Genomic DNA, 16,086 nt, shown 5'->3' with positions numbered 1-16,086 from the left:
GCTGACGAAGGGGGGGGGGGCTGTGGTGACCCCTCCCCCGAGAGGCTGGCCCGCGGGCTGAGCGGAGCCAGCTGCACTGCAGGGAGCAGATGCAATGGGATGTAGCTAGCGTCCGAAGGTGAGCGAGGCGCTTACCAGGGGCAGTGCAGGAGCGGGCCCGCCCGAGCTCCGCAGCAGCCGCGGCGCGTAGGGGAGGAAGGGGACTCCCGCCCCTGGCCCCCTTGGCGGCCCGCATCAGGCGCGGGGCTGGCCGTCGGGGGGAGTTTGAGGACTGCGGCCGGAGCCGCGGCTGGCGCAGTTCCCCGCCCCAGAGCGCTGCGGGCAAAGCGCCGCGCCCCGCACCGCACTCGGCCGCCCCCACGCGCGGGGAGGGGCAGGTGCCGGAGGCAGGTGTCCAGCCGCGGGCGGGAAGTTTGCCCCGGCCGGCGGGTGGGTGTAAGGGGGAAATGCCCCCTCCCCCCACCCACCACGCACACAGCGGGGTCAGCCCCGCGCCGCTTTGCAAGGGACGAGCCTGGTACCTTGGCGGGGTCCTCGGGCTGCTCAAGCGGCGCCGCCGCCGCCGCCTCCGGACTGGCGGGCTCGGACTCCGCTGCTGCAATGGGCGCGTCCTGCGGACTCCGCTGCTCCGCCGAGCTGCCCGCGCCCATGTCGGTGTGTGCGGCTGCCGCGCTCCGGGCGCCCCGCTTCTGTCCGCTCGCTCGCTCGCCCGCCCGCCCAGCACCGGTAACAATGGGGTGTCCGCCCGGCCAGCCCCCGCGGGCTCCGGCCGCTCCTGCTCAGGGTGAGCCTAGCCTGCGAATGAAGGAGCCAGCCCAGCTTCCAGCCAACTCCTTTAAAAAAATCACCTCCTCCCTTGTCCCCCCGCCCGTCTCTCCCGCTGGCTCCATCACATGAGCAGAGCCCCGGACACGCCTTGCAGCATCCACTCCGGCTGATAAGGAGGACAAGAGCCAGCCGTGGCCGAGCCCCTGCTCCCCAGCGCGGAGGTTAGCCAGGGCTCCTAGGCCATCGCTTCAGTGAGTGGCGAAGGTGGGGGGTGAAAGAGCCCCCCATGGCACTGGGGCACTGGGCCTTAATTCCAGCCCCGAGAGCAAAAGGGAAGGGGCTGTGGAGCGTGCCTGACCTTCGGCTCTCAGCTAAACAAGCACAGCGCTCCCCCCTCCCGCCCCTTGGTCGCTGACTAAGCCTTTCTTATCTTCCCTCCAGCCAAGGACAAGGCAAAGAAAAGGTGGCTGCTCTCTTGGAGTCATCAGCCAGCCGGGCACTGGATTTGTGATGTAAGAAGATCACGACCAGCTTGATGCAGTCAAGCCCACTGAGGCATTAATAAATTGTGATCCTATCAGCTGATTTGTTGTTTTACATTTGTGTTGCAATGTACCCATCCAGGAGCAGGGCCCCAGTTGAACTAAGATGTGTGCAATCACATATGAAGACATGGTTCCTGCCCCAAAGGGCTTACAATCTAAGAACTCCTTGAACTATGCTGCATCAGAGCTGTTCATTAAATAGCTGAGAGACTACCAAAGAAAATGTAGGTGCTGAAAGATGCATTGCACCGTGGTAGCACTGTTAGCTCAGCAGACACTACTGAAATGATGCTGGTAAAGCTGTCTTTCAGATGGGACTTCAAACGGAGACTTTGTTCACTTGCAGATAGAAAAGATCCCCTGGTACTTTTCATAATGTAGGAACTGACACTTGAGATGTGTTGACTGAATTCCAGTTAGAGTAATTATATATATACACACACATTTTTCTGGATTTCTGCTGCATTTTCAATTTAAAAAGTACTTCTCCCCCTACAATGATGGAGCATTGTGCTGTTAGCGCAGAATGGTTGCTGCATTCCACCTCATTTCAGCAGTGGGTGAAGAGAAGTGATCTCAGTACAATGTTCAGTGGCCCATTTTGGTAACTCTTAGTTACATAATGTTTTTTTCCCCCTAAGTGTCAGTTGATAGATGTAGAGATGACCCTAAGCACAATAGGGTCCTGGTCCATGACACGGGCTTTTAGGAGTTACAGTAATATAAATAATAATCTAGAACTAGGCGGTTGGAGGGTAAAGTTCAAAGGAAACAAACCTTTAATCTAGGCAGTTTTGGAAAACTTTATCTCATGGTTTGAAATAAGCTGCAGACCGTGAAGGAAGGAAGGAATCCCACATTCATAATGTTTTCAGTAAAACACATAGTCATGATCTTTGCATCTAATTTGCAGTATCCCACTACCATGGGAAACCTGCTTTTGGCTTGAACCAAGCCCTCCACATTAGAAGGCTTGGTAGAGTAACAGCAATAGAAATTAGTGGCTGCAGTGAGGATTATTCAGTTTATTATTATCTAAGGAGACAGCACTGTAGCAGTTATTTTTAAAAAGAGGTCCCCAACACGGTACCTGCGGGCGCCATGGTGCCCACCGGGGCATCTAAGTGCCCCCGCGTACTGGCCAGCGAACAAGCATCCGCCAAAATGCCATCGACAAGCTGCATCATCCAAAAGTGTCGCCACCGAAATGCCGCCGATTTTCTGTGGTATTTCGGTGGTGACGCCTCTGGATGACGCTGCTTGTCGGCGGCATTTCGGCGGTGAAGCCTACTGACGTTGCCGCTTGTTGGTGGAATTTTGGTGGATGCTCGTCCACCGCCATGGTCCTCCATGGCCAGACGAAAAAGGTTGGGGACCACTGAGCTAGATGTTTGGTCAGGAGTTAACAGTTATTGGATAGTAGTTAACCTACTGTATACATCCTCATTTGAGAGCTTCAATACATACACTTAAACATAGGCTATCAAATGAGGGAGTATACAGTAGGTTAACCTCTGATCCTACATGCTGATCTGCACAGGCCCTTTATAGCCATGTGGAGCCCCACTGAAGCCAGAGGGGCTCCCTGTGTTTGCAGGGATCTACCCATGCGGGTCAGCTTACAGGATCATGCCTTGTGCAGAATAAAGCAGTGTAAATGAAAAGGGAGTCCATTTAAAGATAGCCATGATTTGCTTATCTTTTTGAGACCATGGTTTTAAGATTTTTCATTGAAATAAGACAATTTTTTTCTGCTTTCCTCTGCTGAGCTTCTGAAAGGTAAAGCACATTTAAAAAAAAAAGTAAAATTTCTTCTGATATGTTGAAAAACTGCTGCTTCTTTGAAAGCTAGTGACAAATCCAACAGAGCAAGGTCCCAAACCTTTAGATACAACTTCAGAAAAAATATAAACAGATTTTTTTTTCATCCAGAACAGGTTCTCTTGTATTAATTCATGCCAGGTTAAATTGCAGCAGTGAACAAAACAAGGAGCATGGGATTTTCTGTCCTGATACTAAACAAACACAACTTTCTTTCCCATGCCACAGCAGCTAGACCAGCATATTAAATACTTAAGCATGCCTTCTTTCAGTACTTTCAAAAAGTATCAATATCAAAGGAGAAACAATACTTATATTAAAATATACCAGATGGAATCTGCCAAATAGCCTGCTGGATAAACTCAATATTATTTATAGAACACAGTAAGTATATGCCGTGTTTTAACATATGAGACAAGGTCCCTCCCCTAAAGAGTTTACAGCCCAACTCAGACAAATGATAAACTGAATAAAGTATAAAGTTATTCAGTGTAAAAAGTTAAAAATCTTTTTTCAGCTAAACCCCAGCTTAGTCATAAAAACAAGGCATACATTTTTTAAAACTATTTTTATGAGTAAGCTGCTCTCTGAATTAATATGCCCATTAGTCAGTCCTTTTTTTTAAACCATTCAAAATGTACAAGATCTCTAATGGCAATTGGAGCAACTGTCACTCCACTGCATCAACACCCATTAGTTAATGATTAAAATCTACATCAGTCTTTTCATTTGAGCTTAATAGAATAAAATAATTGTCTTACATCATTACAAAGGGATCAACATCTCCTGTTTTCAAACTCAAATCTCTCCACTTCATACCAACATTTATTTCCACATTTGTATATGGTAGCAGGAGTCCATTGTGCTGCTGAGCCATCAACTGATTCCATAAAGTATTTTTTTTAATTCTCCTTTTTTTTTTTTTGGCCAACAGGGAATTAGTGTTGGATCGTTTATCATACATAATAGCAACTGTCAAGGGGAAATAACATTGGTGGTGAAATGTGCCCTGTAGGAGGACATAAAATCTGCCACACCTCCTAAAATTTACTTCTAATTTTTTTCACAGCACTTTGTTCCTAATTACTAGCACCACAGTGACTGTGTCACTGTAACACTGGATTGTCGTTTTCCCAAGAATATGAGAGGCTTTTAGGGTAGAGGAGGGCAGGGCAACAATATATTTTTCCTTTTGTTTTAAGTACTTTTCTAAAATTAAGTAGCCCATCAGAATGATATGCCCTAGTTTTACAACTGGGGGGGGGGGGACATTTTATTAAACTAATCTCAACTGTGTTCACGAGTTCTAAAGGGAGAATAAAAAAAATCTCTTCATCTGATCTGGATTCAACAGAACATAATTTGTTTTTACAGAGTTGCCTTTCATATTCAAGATACGTCAAAGTGCTTTACTGCATAATTAATTAAATACTAGCGCTGCAGTGACTGTGTAAGAAAACACAGTAGCCATTACAGGCCCTTCAATATGACCTTAGACATTAGACCCTGTTTAATTTGAGACAGCAAGGATTTATTTTTCTAGTTTCAGGAAGGGTCATGCAAGGGATCTTTAACTTGTAGAGAGCAACAAGAAATGGTCATCAGGAACCTTGATATTAAGAGAAACTCAAGTGTAATATATTCTAATTGTTAAATGATTATTTAAAAAATGTCTTAAATATAATGCTAAAGAATAATTAACAAAAAGGAATCTGCTATCTTGACAATTTGATGAGGCAAAACAGCTAAAAAGACAGCTTTTTCATTAGAAGTCAGGCATACTCAAAATAACCATTAAAGAGGTAACACTTGATTACTATAATACTGCTCTTAATACTAAATACCATTTTCAAAACATGAATAATTGGTCTGTTAATTTTCCTTTATTTACTGTTGATTAAGAATAAAATATACATGATTAGTAAATAAAAATACCCAATTGCATAAGGATTCAGATATAATAGCAACAATAATAATACTGTGAAAACTTACAGTGCTTTTACTTAGAAGAGCTCAAAGTGCTTTACAAACAGCCTTACAACTACTCTGTGAGCTAGACGGGTAGGTACTATTTCCATTTCTACTGGTGGTGAAACTGAACTATAATAAGGCTACCCCCCCTCCCTCAAAGTTACACAAGGAGTGAGTGGCAGAGCAGGGACCAGAACTTCACAATGATCAAGGTCACAACTTTATATTATATGAACACTAATAATTTAGAGAAGAGTGCACAGGATTTGTTTAGCAATAATATCTACATTTTCACTTCACCTGTCTTCCCTGCCTTCCTTTCTCCGTCCGTCTCTTGCTCGCTTTTTCTATTGTCTCCTTGGTCTTTCGTCCTCTGAGGATTCTCTTTAACACTTTGCCTTTGATCTGGTTCTTTTCACTGTAAATTTCCTCACAGCCTGGCCCCTCCTGCCCGGTTTCCCCTGGGGGAGGGTGGGATCAGGGATCCACAGCCCGTCCACCGACACAGCCTGAGCCACCTGTCTCAACTGTACTGGAACCCTCATCTCTTCAAGAGATGACATTCTGTTGGCCAGTTTTAAAGGGGCCAACACCTGAAAAAGTTTGTCTCCATACAAAACCCTTCAGCACCAGTCAGAGTGATAAAGATTGAGAGAGCTAAGGTCTGTGATGTGATTATCTTCTAGAGAAGAAACAAGCCCTTACTGTACTATACTATAACTGTGAAGGGTCCACGCTTCTCCTGCTAACCCTCCCGAAGTGTCAGCACTGGGGATGATGAATCCAAATCTTGGTGTGGGATTTGGATTTGAACTCATATCCCAAAGCATTTCAGAATTAAAATTAATGGGTTTAATGCTCCTACATGCAAGAAACAAGCTGCCTAGCACTCAGAGTTTCCTTCAAGGTTTGCTCCCAAGGTAGTTACTCAGAGTTCAGTCCCAAAAACTCACTGAAGTTCCCAACGTGCTGTACTTCTCAGTGACCTTTGTGGCAGCCCTTGACAGCATGGCTCCAGTAAACCTGGTCCCAGCACTTCCTTCAGTGTGTGGGTGGAGGTGGGGTTCCCCCAGGGCAGAGGGTGAACCCGTGCATGTTAACAGACATGGAACAAACTGGTGATGTAACATATACATTCTCAAGCTCTTTATCCTGTGATCTTTCTGTATTTGAAATACTACACAGAATGGCAGGAGACCAACATATAGTACAACATGAATTATTATAATATTAAAAAAAGTAGGAGTCTTTGTGGCACCTTAGAGACTAACAAATTTATTTGGGTATAAGCTTTCGTGGGATATAACCCACTTCATCAGATGCATGGAGTGGAAAATACAGTTAGCAGGTATAAATATACAACATATGAAAAGATGGGAATTGCCTTACCAAGAGGGGGGTCAGTGCTAACGAGGCCAATTCAATCAAGGTGGATGTGGCCCATTCCCAACAGTTGACAAGAAGGGATACGTATCAACAGAGGGAAAATTATTTTTTATAGTGTCCCAGCCACTCCCAATCTTTATTCAGGCCTAATTTTATTGTGTCAAGTTTGCAAATTAATTCCAGTTCTGCAGTTTCTCGTTGAAGCCTGGTTTTGAAGTTGTTTTGTTGAAGAATGGCGACTTTTAAGTCTGTTATTGAGTGTCCAGGGAGATTGAAGTGCTCTCTTACTGGTTTTTGAATGTTACAATTCTTGATGTCTGATTTGTATCCATTTATTCTTTTGCGTAGGGACTGTCCAGTTTGGCCAATGTACATGGCAGAGGGGCATTGCTGGCACATGACAGCATATATCACATTGGTAGATGTGCAGGTGAATGAGCCCTTGATGATGTGACTGATGTGGTTGGGTCCTATGATGATGTCCCTTGAATAGATATGTGGACAAAGTTGGCAACGGGGTTTATTGCAGGGCTTGTTCCTGAGTTAGTGTTTCCAGTCCCTCAGACAAACACCTACAGGATCTCTATCAGGCGTTCTTAAAAGTACAATGCCCACCCGGGGAAGTGAAGAAACAGATTGACAGAGCCAGAAGGGTACCTAGAAATCACCTACTACAGGACAGGCCCAACAAAGAAAGTAACAGAACGCCACTAGCCATCACCTACAGCCCCCAACTAAAATCTCTCCAGCGTATCATCAAGGCTCTCTACAACCTATCCTGAAGGACGATCCCTCACTCTCACAGACCTTGGGAGACAGGCCAGTCCTCGCTTACAGACAGCCCCCCAACCTGAAGCAAATACTCATCAGCAACTACACACTGCACAACAGAACCGCGACAACAGGTAGCTGAGGGGCTCCATGCCTGTGGACGCTCTAGGTAAACAAAACAACAATGTATTAGGTATTCAATTCAATAATTCCATAGAGTTTAAAATCATCAAATTTTGGTGTAGACCCATTTATAAGCCGACCCCCACTCTTTTATGCTTCACTTTTTTTCCAAAAATATTCGGCTTATGAATGAGTATATACAGTACTCTTTCAGCTACAATTTCTCAGGTTTGCTCTTACTCCAAAGACGAATTTAGAAAATGTGAAGAAAATCCATTCATTTTTTAAAATGATCTGAACATGATGGTTTGCATGGTTTAAGAAAATAGCTGTCATAATTTTATGCTTCGATAACTGAAAAAAAGGGCTGCATTTTAAAATTTCAGATTTGACCTCTATGGTTCTGAACAAGAAATGCACACTTTGATGAATGTTTGTTGTGAAATAAAGTGAGCACTGCAGTATCATCTTTACAAATAAAGGCCCTGATCATGCAACTGGATCCATACAGGCAAAGCCTTGCACCCACAGAGAACCTCACTGAAGTTGATAGAGCTCTGAACGGATGTCACTGACGGTCTGCCTTTACAGTTCTGATTGCAGAATTTCGGTCTTCAGACGTGTTTTTGATCCAGTATCTCCTTTTCTTGTTCCTTGCCGCTTCCCTATTCAGGATCAGCAACTTTTATAGCCTTCTTCCAAAATTCATGATTGTATGCCTTGCTGTTGTACAAATTGCTCTCTCTTTTGATCCTATAACTATTGCCTCAGAATTCATTTGGAGTGAAACCACAATCTTCCCTCCCCCCCCCAACATTATTTGTTTCCATGTTTTAATTTACTGTAATCATTTTCCCCCTTCAAACGAACCTCTTCTTCCTGATTTTAGGTGGTATGCCCTTCAATCATCCTAATAGTGATGTCAGGGGTCAGAATCACTTCCCGTGGTAGATATAGGTGTTGTAGTTTAGTTGTAGCAGCTTTTGTTGCTCTTCTTCTTCCAAGACTGCAGCTCAAGGAAGCTGTTGTGGGAGTTAGAGAGGACCCCCATAGATAATATGGAGAAGGGTGTCAATTCTCTGTCTGATGGGGCATGCTGATGGCATCAGGTGCCCTGCCAATGATAGAGGGAAGTGTGCTGCTGAACATTAAAGGCCACTTTCCAGTGAAACATGCTGACAAAACAGGAGACTGCTTCCAATGAGAAATCAGCAAGGAGAAACAGGAGGACAGCCCCTTCTAGATGTTTGTCAGCACACATCCAACCCTGGGACTCACAACTCACTCTCCAAATGCACACACAACATGCATCAAAATAAACCACATTAGGAACATTAGGCAGGGAGAGGGGTTGGAGAAGGGTGTCTGAGCTATTGAATGCTTGAATCCCTGTGACATAACTTAGTTCTAATAAACTGCAAAGAACTCAGAGCCTTTGATAAGAGAGAAGCTGAACCCTTGTTTTAACTGTCAGGCACAAAGATAGTCTAACTAGGTACTGCACAACATGACTGATATTAATAGTGTAGACTGGACCTAATCTGAGTTCTTTAATGCAAGTCTGAAATAAAATTCTGAAATAAGTGGCACTGTTCTTGTAGTAAGATACTAATTAATGTGAGTATGTGGGTGAGGGCAGAATTGGTTCCTTAATTATTAACAAAATGCACAGACTACCTTCTCCTGTGGTTTAATCACTGTTTTCCAAGGTACTTTTTGCTTCCCCATCTTACCGGGGAACCTCATTCTCGGGTTCTCCCTTACACTATGCCTTGTGCAGCTGTTTACACCTGTGCAAGGTGGGTGTAAAACACCACCATTCTAATCTGGCAATGCCATACATCCAAATTTTGCAGGTGTAAATGATTCCTGCAGGTGCCAAGTAATGGAAAATCAGATGTACCTGTTCAAAATTAGGATCATAGAAGCTAGATTTGGGAGAAGGGGTTGGAATGGGGGCAGGGAAGGGGTGGGAAGAGGCGGGGCTTCATGGAAGGGGTGGAGTGGGGGGGCGGGGCCGAGGGCAGCTGGGGAGAGGTGTCAGTAATGCGGCCCTCGGGCCAATGTACTAGTCCTCATGTGGCCTTCATGGTTATTTGAGTTTGAGACCCCTGATCTAGACGGGCTGTGAGCAGGGTTAGGTGACACTGGCCCAGATCCTTAAAGGCATTTAGGCTCCGAATGCCCAATGAAATCAGTGGAAGTTAGAAGCCCAGGAGTGCCGGCAGCCTTTTTGGCGCCCTAGGCGACGGAAAGTCCCGCCCCCGAAATGGCATCCCGAACAGAGGTGATGGAAGGTCCCGCCCCCGAAATACCACCAATGACTGCAGCGGCCAAACATCAGGCCGCCGATGTCGCCGCCCCCCACCAAATGTTAGTGCCCTTGGCGACCGCCTAGGTGGCCTAATGGGTTGCGCCGGCCTTGTAGAAGCCTAAATACCTTTGAGGATCTGGGTCACTGTGCTTAAAGCTCCCGCAGCTGCCTGAAGCCCTATCTGCACTGATGGTATACACAGTGAACCTGCACTGGTGGTATTGACACTGGAATATGTTTGGCAGAAAAGTCTGATGTAGATCTAAGATATAAGTGCTCCCTAGAAATGTGAAGGTGCAATGGAGCAGACCATGGATGTGGATTCAGAATATAGAGATCATCAGCTGTCATCACCAACTAACTGTTAGCTTTGGGTGCCTGTAGACATTGCCAGTTATGGTAAGAAATCACAGTGCTGTGAGAAACAAACATGCACCTAGAAAGTTGATAAGTGTCTGTCAATCGAACAAAAAAATTCTGAGAAGCAGAATTTAAATGTGTAAATGGAAGAAAGTGAAGAAAAATAAAAGGTCTGATTGTAGCCAACACTCTCCAAGGCCATGTGAAGGATATGATTGGAAAGGAATAAAACTGGAGAACAAGATGTGAGAAAATCATCCATTAGTTCATGAGATCTAACTACCGCAGACAAATTTCAGAGGTTTAAAAAAAAAAAAAAAGCCCAATATATTTCAGCTTCTGAAATGTTCAAGAGAAGAGACATATTACTGAATAAATTATTATTACCGTAAGTGTGCAATTTAAAGAGAAATATTCAGAGGTGAAAGTAAGCCGGTACGGGCGGGTACGGAGGACCGGTAAGAAAAGGAGACTGGCTGAGGGGAAGGGAGAAGCCTGCTCCCTGCATAAGAATAGTTTAAACTCAGCTGTTCCCTGAGTGGTTCAGCCCTCGGGGTTAGGAGTGGTTTCTGGCATCCTTGTTAATTTCACTCAAAGTAGTTGGGGGGAGTGGGGAGGGTGTGTTTGACCATGGCAGGGGCCAGGGGCGGCTCCAGGCACCAGCACGCCAAGCGCGTGCCTGGGGCGGCAAGCCATGGGGGGCGCTCTGCTGGTCGCCGTGAGGGCGGCAGGCAGGCTGCCTTTGACAGCATGCCTGCGGAGGGTCCGCTGGTCCTGTGGCTTTGGCAGACCTCCCGCAGGCTGCCGCCGAATTCGCGGGACCGGGGACCTCCCGCAGGCAAGCCGCCGAAGACAGCCTGCCTGCCATGCTTGGGGCAGCAAAATGCCTAGAGCCACCCCCGCAGGGACTGTCCTTGTCTGCCCCCAGGGATGAGGAGATCTCTCTCCAATACTAATATACACAACAAATACGAGCATTTGGCTGCACAGCTTAAATCCAGAGCTAATAAAAGCAGGTGGAAGGGGAAAACTCACTGTCACATTGGTTTCTCGTCTCCTCCCGCCCCCTCCTCCAGCCAGGCTGCAGACAAGGCTCTGCATTCCTCCCCCGCAGCAGAGCTCTCCTCTAGGCTCTAGCTTGCAGTAGGGACACTGGCTGAGATGCCTGCTGCTGCTGCTGCCTGGATAAGAACAGTGTGTGACCATGGCAGGGGCAGTTCTTTTCTGCCCCCAGGATGAGGGGATCTCCTATACACAAAAAACACAATCAAAATCAGCAACCATTTCCAAGTTCAAATCTATCCCATTCCCTCCCCAGCAGAGGATCATGGTTGTGATGTCCAAATTGCTTGCAGATCCTCTTTGAAATGTTACTGAACTGAGCAGGGAACAGCTGAGTTTAAACTGTTCTTATGCAGGAGGCAGGCTTCTCCCTCCCTCAGCCAGTCTCCCTGCTCCCTGCTGCAAGCTAGAGGGAAGCCCCTGCAGCTGCTGAGTGCCAGGCAGGGAGAAAGAACGGAGCCTAGTGTCCACAGCCTGACTGGAGGAGGAGGGAAGACACGGAGAAAAATGTGACGGTGAATTTTCACTTTTTCAGGCTTATTCCAATAGCAAAGTTTTATTACAGACAGTACTGGTAGTAGTAATAGTAGTTTTATTTTCTCTATCTATGTCATGCAATGGGAGGGATCCATGAAGTACGTAGGAGAGGTGGGTTGCTTGCGATTGGACCATATGGGTAAGAAATGTAAATTGCTTTCACCCCTGCCCAAACCCCAGGGCTCCCAGCTGCGTCTGCAGCTGGTAGCTCTGGGGGTGATTTAAAGGGCCCAGCCCCTAGCTTCAGCTGAATACCCAAGCCCTTTAAATCCTGATTTAAAAGCCCTGGGATTTAAAGGCCCCACCTTTTCCAATAGAGGCCACACCTCTTCTGGTTGAGGCCCCTCCCCCCCGCAGAACTCTGGAGTACTGGCAAGTCCTTTAAGTTACTTTCATCCCGGAAATATTAGTAACACAAGCTGAATTTCAGGCCTGAATGGAAGTTTCCTTTGGTAGAGGCTGTACCTTTGAATAACAGATGTGCCATCTCATAAACATCTCCACACTATGCCAGTTTTCAGATGACATCATTTGGCATCTTGGAACTACACTTAGAAAGGCTGGATGGTTCTGGACCTAATCTGTAAGCTAATTTCTTATTGTTCCTGAGGGAAAGAGAGATGAGCCACTAGTACAGTGTTCCAGGGGAACAGTGAATCTAGTTGGTAGGAGTTCTCTATTGCATTGTTTCCCCCATATAAGCCCTTCAGTTGGTGCTCTGTGGGATTCAGGTTCAGCGGTAAAGGAGGACATGCAGCAGGGAAATGCTCTACAAAATGTCATCAGCCCACCACAGGACTTTAGCAGGTAAGTTAATACTGTCCCTGTCTGAAAATGTGGAATCCCATTGAGGTGGGGTTCTGAGGACTGTGGCTATGGAGTGAGCATTTGGCAATGCAGGCTGTTTGGAGCTGTGCTGTCCTGGGGGCTGAGAGCATTGGGGAGATCTGCAGTCAATGCAGAAGCAGTTGGTATCTTCGGGTTTAAGGGCCTAAACTTCCTTTCTGATCTTGATGTGGTGGAAACTGAGAATCAGACTTGCTGAATTTCCAGTACCTTAAATGCAATAATCTGGGAAGTGAATACAGCGAGCTGCATGTGGGTTAGTCTAGAACAGCAAAGCATTTTCTGAAGTGGGGAAAAGACAGAGGGAGTGAGGAAAAAAACAAAGAGGAATAGTAGACATTACAGTTTTTGCCAGACTAGCAGAAAGCACAGTCCCACCATTACTGAGGGTGTGTCTACAATTACCATTTAATGCGCAAAAAGTCCCTTTTTTGGTGCTAAAACCGTAGGAGTGTCTACACTTGTTAATGACTTTGTTAATGAAACTCAGAAGTTTCACCACAAAAAGAAAACCACCTTCACGAGAGGCGTACAGCTCTTACTGCTGTTCTTTTTGCGCTGCTGTGAAAGTGAAGACACGTTCCACCAGTCTAAACACCCTTTGGCCTCCAAAGGATATCCCACAGTTCCAAAAGCGACCACTCTGACCAGCATCTCCACTGCTCTCACGCACCCCCATTCGCCCCTCCCCCTGTAAGCCCTGGAGGGTGGTGGTGGTGGGGGAAGTTTGAAGCTCCCTTTCCCTTTGTTTGTAGATGTGGTGGGGAAGTTAGCCAGACAGAAGGAGATTTAAAAAAAAAAGTGAGTACACAAACCAGCGCTTTACTTTTACCGGTTCCGGTGAAACTTACAGCACAAAAACTCTATAAGTGTAGACATACCCTGACTGGTAAAGCATTAACAGGCATCCAGTCTTCCCCTCTGTTCTGACAGCCTTTGATCACTTGTCAAAATGTTTGTCTGCAGAAGTGAAAAGGGCTGCTTTATTATCATTTTTAAAGAGAAGAAGCAACCTCCAAAAATTTAAAATTATTATTACTGAAGCAAGTCTGTAATTCAGTAAAGCAAGGTGACAGTTAAGTACATTAAAAATTGGTTTCTAAGGCCAATGTAATATATGTGTATGTATTTATATGTGTGTGCATATGTGTAGATGATACAGGAATGAAGCAAAAGAGGGGGCATATGTGGATTATTTCTACAGCCCCAAATTATTTGTCCAAGACTGTCCAAGATTATTATAAAACTACTGGAATGATGAGAATGATCTCCTACTTTCTCATTGGTTCCTAAATTGGTCTTTAACTAGAGAAACAAAAAAACCTAGTTCTGCTAACAGAACACAAAGTTGATGGCAAGATGCTAGCACTGACTCAAACTCCCATGTCCACTTAATAAAAGAAAATGGAACAACCACTGCATACAAGGCTGCAGGAAGTACTAACTGAATACTATATAAACCTCACTCCCACTTTGTGATGCCATTTCTTGTCATGTTATGTTTCATCCAACTAAAGGCTTCAAGCACTATGAACACTAGACATAGTGCTTACTATCATAAGTGGTCTGATTGACTTCACCATGACAGGCAGTAAATCCCACTGAACTATTCACATTATTAACCACTACAACCAGTCATAAATGTTTGCAGGATCAGGCACTTTGTTTATAGACTCCTTGGGGCAGCAGCAACGTCCATTCACTGTTAAAGCATCCTGCACAGTTATGGCTCAGTGTAAATGCTAACTCATCGTAACAATAATAATGTGCAATTCAACTTCTCAAATTTTAACACGTAAAAAGGTAATTTTTTTACGTTTGTAAAAATGAAAAAAATGTACATGGCTTTTAAGAGCAGGCGTAAATTCTGGATCAGTCCAATAAATGCCCTCCACGTTATTTATTCTTGCTTTAAAAAAAATTAACATAGCTGGTGTTATTTCTACTGCCAGCTGAGCCACCATTGCATTTCAAACAATCCCTGATAAGAGTTCAAGCGAGGGGAGGAGGGAGAGGGGGAGAAAGATGGGGTAAGATCCTCCTCCCCCCCACAGATTCTTTTGGTTGACCTGCCAGCTTCTATGTTACTACATTTGGACTTGAATTTCTGAGCAAGGTCAAAGAAGATTAGAAGCTGCTTTCATATCTGGCAGAAATATTACTCCCTTGTAAACTGGGGGTGTTCCCTGAACTTCAAGTGGAAAAAAAGTTTCTGTCTCTCTCAACCAGCTATGGAATGAGACACCTCAAGGCCTCTCTGTATTAACTAAGATTTGCACAGGCAGGTCATCTTTCTATAATCTTTTTTTTTTCTCTCTTTCCCACCCTTTCTTGCTTTGATTCAAACTGCAGATTCTAAAAGCACAACTGAAAACACTATTAATTAACGACAGGATTTGGAAAACCATATGATCTTCTCGTACTATTCAGAATTCACTGGTTTTTATGTTAATTAGAAAAAATGCACTTTTTTTTTTCTAAATCAACCTTGAAACTCAGCAACAGCATTACATGCAGCCAGGTGGGTACCTGGCTTTGGGAGTGACCTCAGGACTCTTACCTTTTAGTCTAATCCACATTTGTAGAGAACTTGCTCACTGGGAAGCGTGTTTTCTTTAAATGTCCACTAGCTGCAAAGAAGCAGGGCAGGAAATAGAGCAGAGAGGCAGAGAAAGAATAAAAATAATAGTAATTTGCTCTTCTACAGCATCTTAAATCAAGAGGCTCTGGAGGTGGTTTATAAACAAACCCTGGAAACACTGATATGATGAAACTGAGACACTGAGCTTAAGAGGCATGCCAGAGGTCACAAAGGAAGTCTGGGGTAGAGCCTGGGAATAGAGCCAAATATCCTGACTCTGGCTTTATTTGCATTTGGAAATATTTATAAAAATTTCCCACTGTTGCCAAGACCAATTCTAGCTCCACCAGTGTTTGGAGCCCTAGTGTGGACCAGCCATCTGTGTTTTAAGCACCGATCTTAACAACACAGTGCTTAAAACACTGTTGGGCAGCCAGCAGTCCATATATTTGTGGGCTCCTGATATTACCTACAGCAGTGGAACTGAAGTGCTGGTAGCAATGGTGAAATATTTTGAACAAAAAACTTCTAATGTAGACAAGGCCAAGAGAGAAGAGCAGCAGAGGAGGTTGGGGGAAAGATGTGCAAATAGCACAGAAGGGAGACAACAATTGTATTTACCAACTGGTGGGCACATGCTACAGCAGATTAACATTAAACAAAGATTCCCATTTGGTTATTGGACTTATGAGTGCAGCTGACCTTCGTTATGAAGATAAAGACTCAACCTGGCATCCTTGTAGCAGGTAAACCAATAGGAAGCTTTCCCTGCTTTAACTGGCAGCAGTTGTGTGAAGCCTCACTCAGCTGGAAGTCAATATTTTATGTCTCCAGTGAAGAAGGAAAATTACTGAGGGGAGAGGAGAGAGAAGAGGGGGTGAGGAACAAAGAGAGGCAGAGAAGTATGAGGAAGGGAAATCAGCAAAGAGGGAAATATGAGGAAGGATGGGGTGGCTAGGAGGAGAGACATATGGCAGCAGTGAGGGAGGCAGGAAATGAAA

General features: G+C 45.0%; 1 protein-coding gene across 1 annotated transcript in view; it reads right to left on the bottom strand.

The window, feature by feature from the left end:
* AKAP12 (A-kinase anchoring protein 12) overlaps positions 1–861 on the bottom strand; it is a 143,157-nt gene extending 142,296 nt beyond the window's left edge. The window contains exon 1 of the mRNA XM_045009783.1: positions 522–861. Coding sequence (XP_044865718.1) covers positions 522–650 — 129 coding nt within the window. The 5' untranslated portion in view covers positions 651–861. The remainder of the gene's footprint in view (positions 1–521) is intronic.
* Positions 862–16,086: the final 15,225 nt, after the last annotated feature.

This window comes from Mauremys mutica, chromosome 3, assembly GCF_020497125.1.
Source record: "Mauremys mutica isolate MM-2020 ecotype Southern chromosome 3, ASM2049712v1, whole genome shotgun sequence".
Taxonomy (NCBI): Eukaryota; Metazoa; Chordata; order Testudines; family Geoemydidae; genus Mauremys; species Mauremys mutica.
Note: the sequence above shows the minus strand (reverse complement) of the source record. Positions and strands in the feature narration are given on the sequence as shown.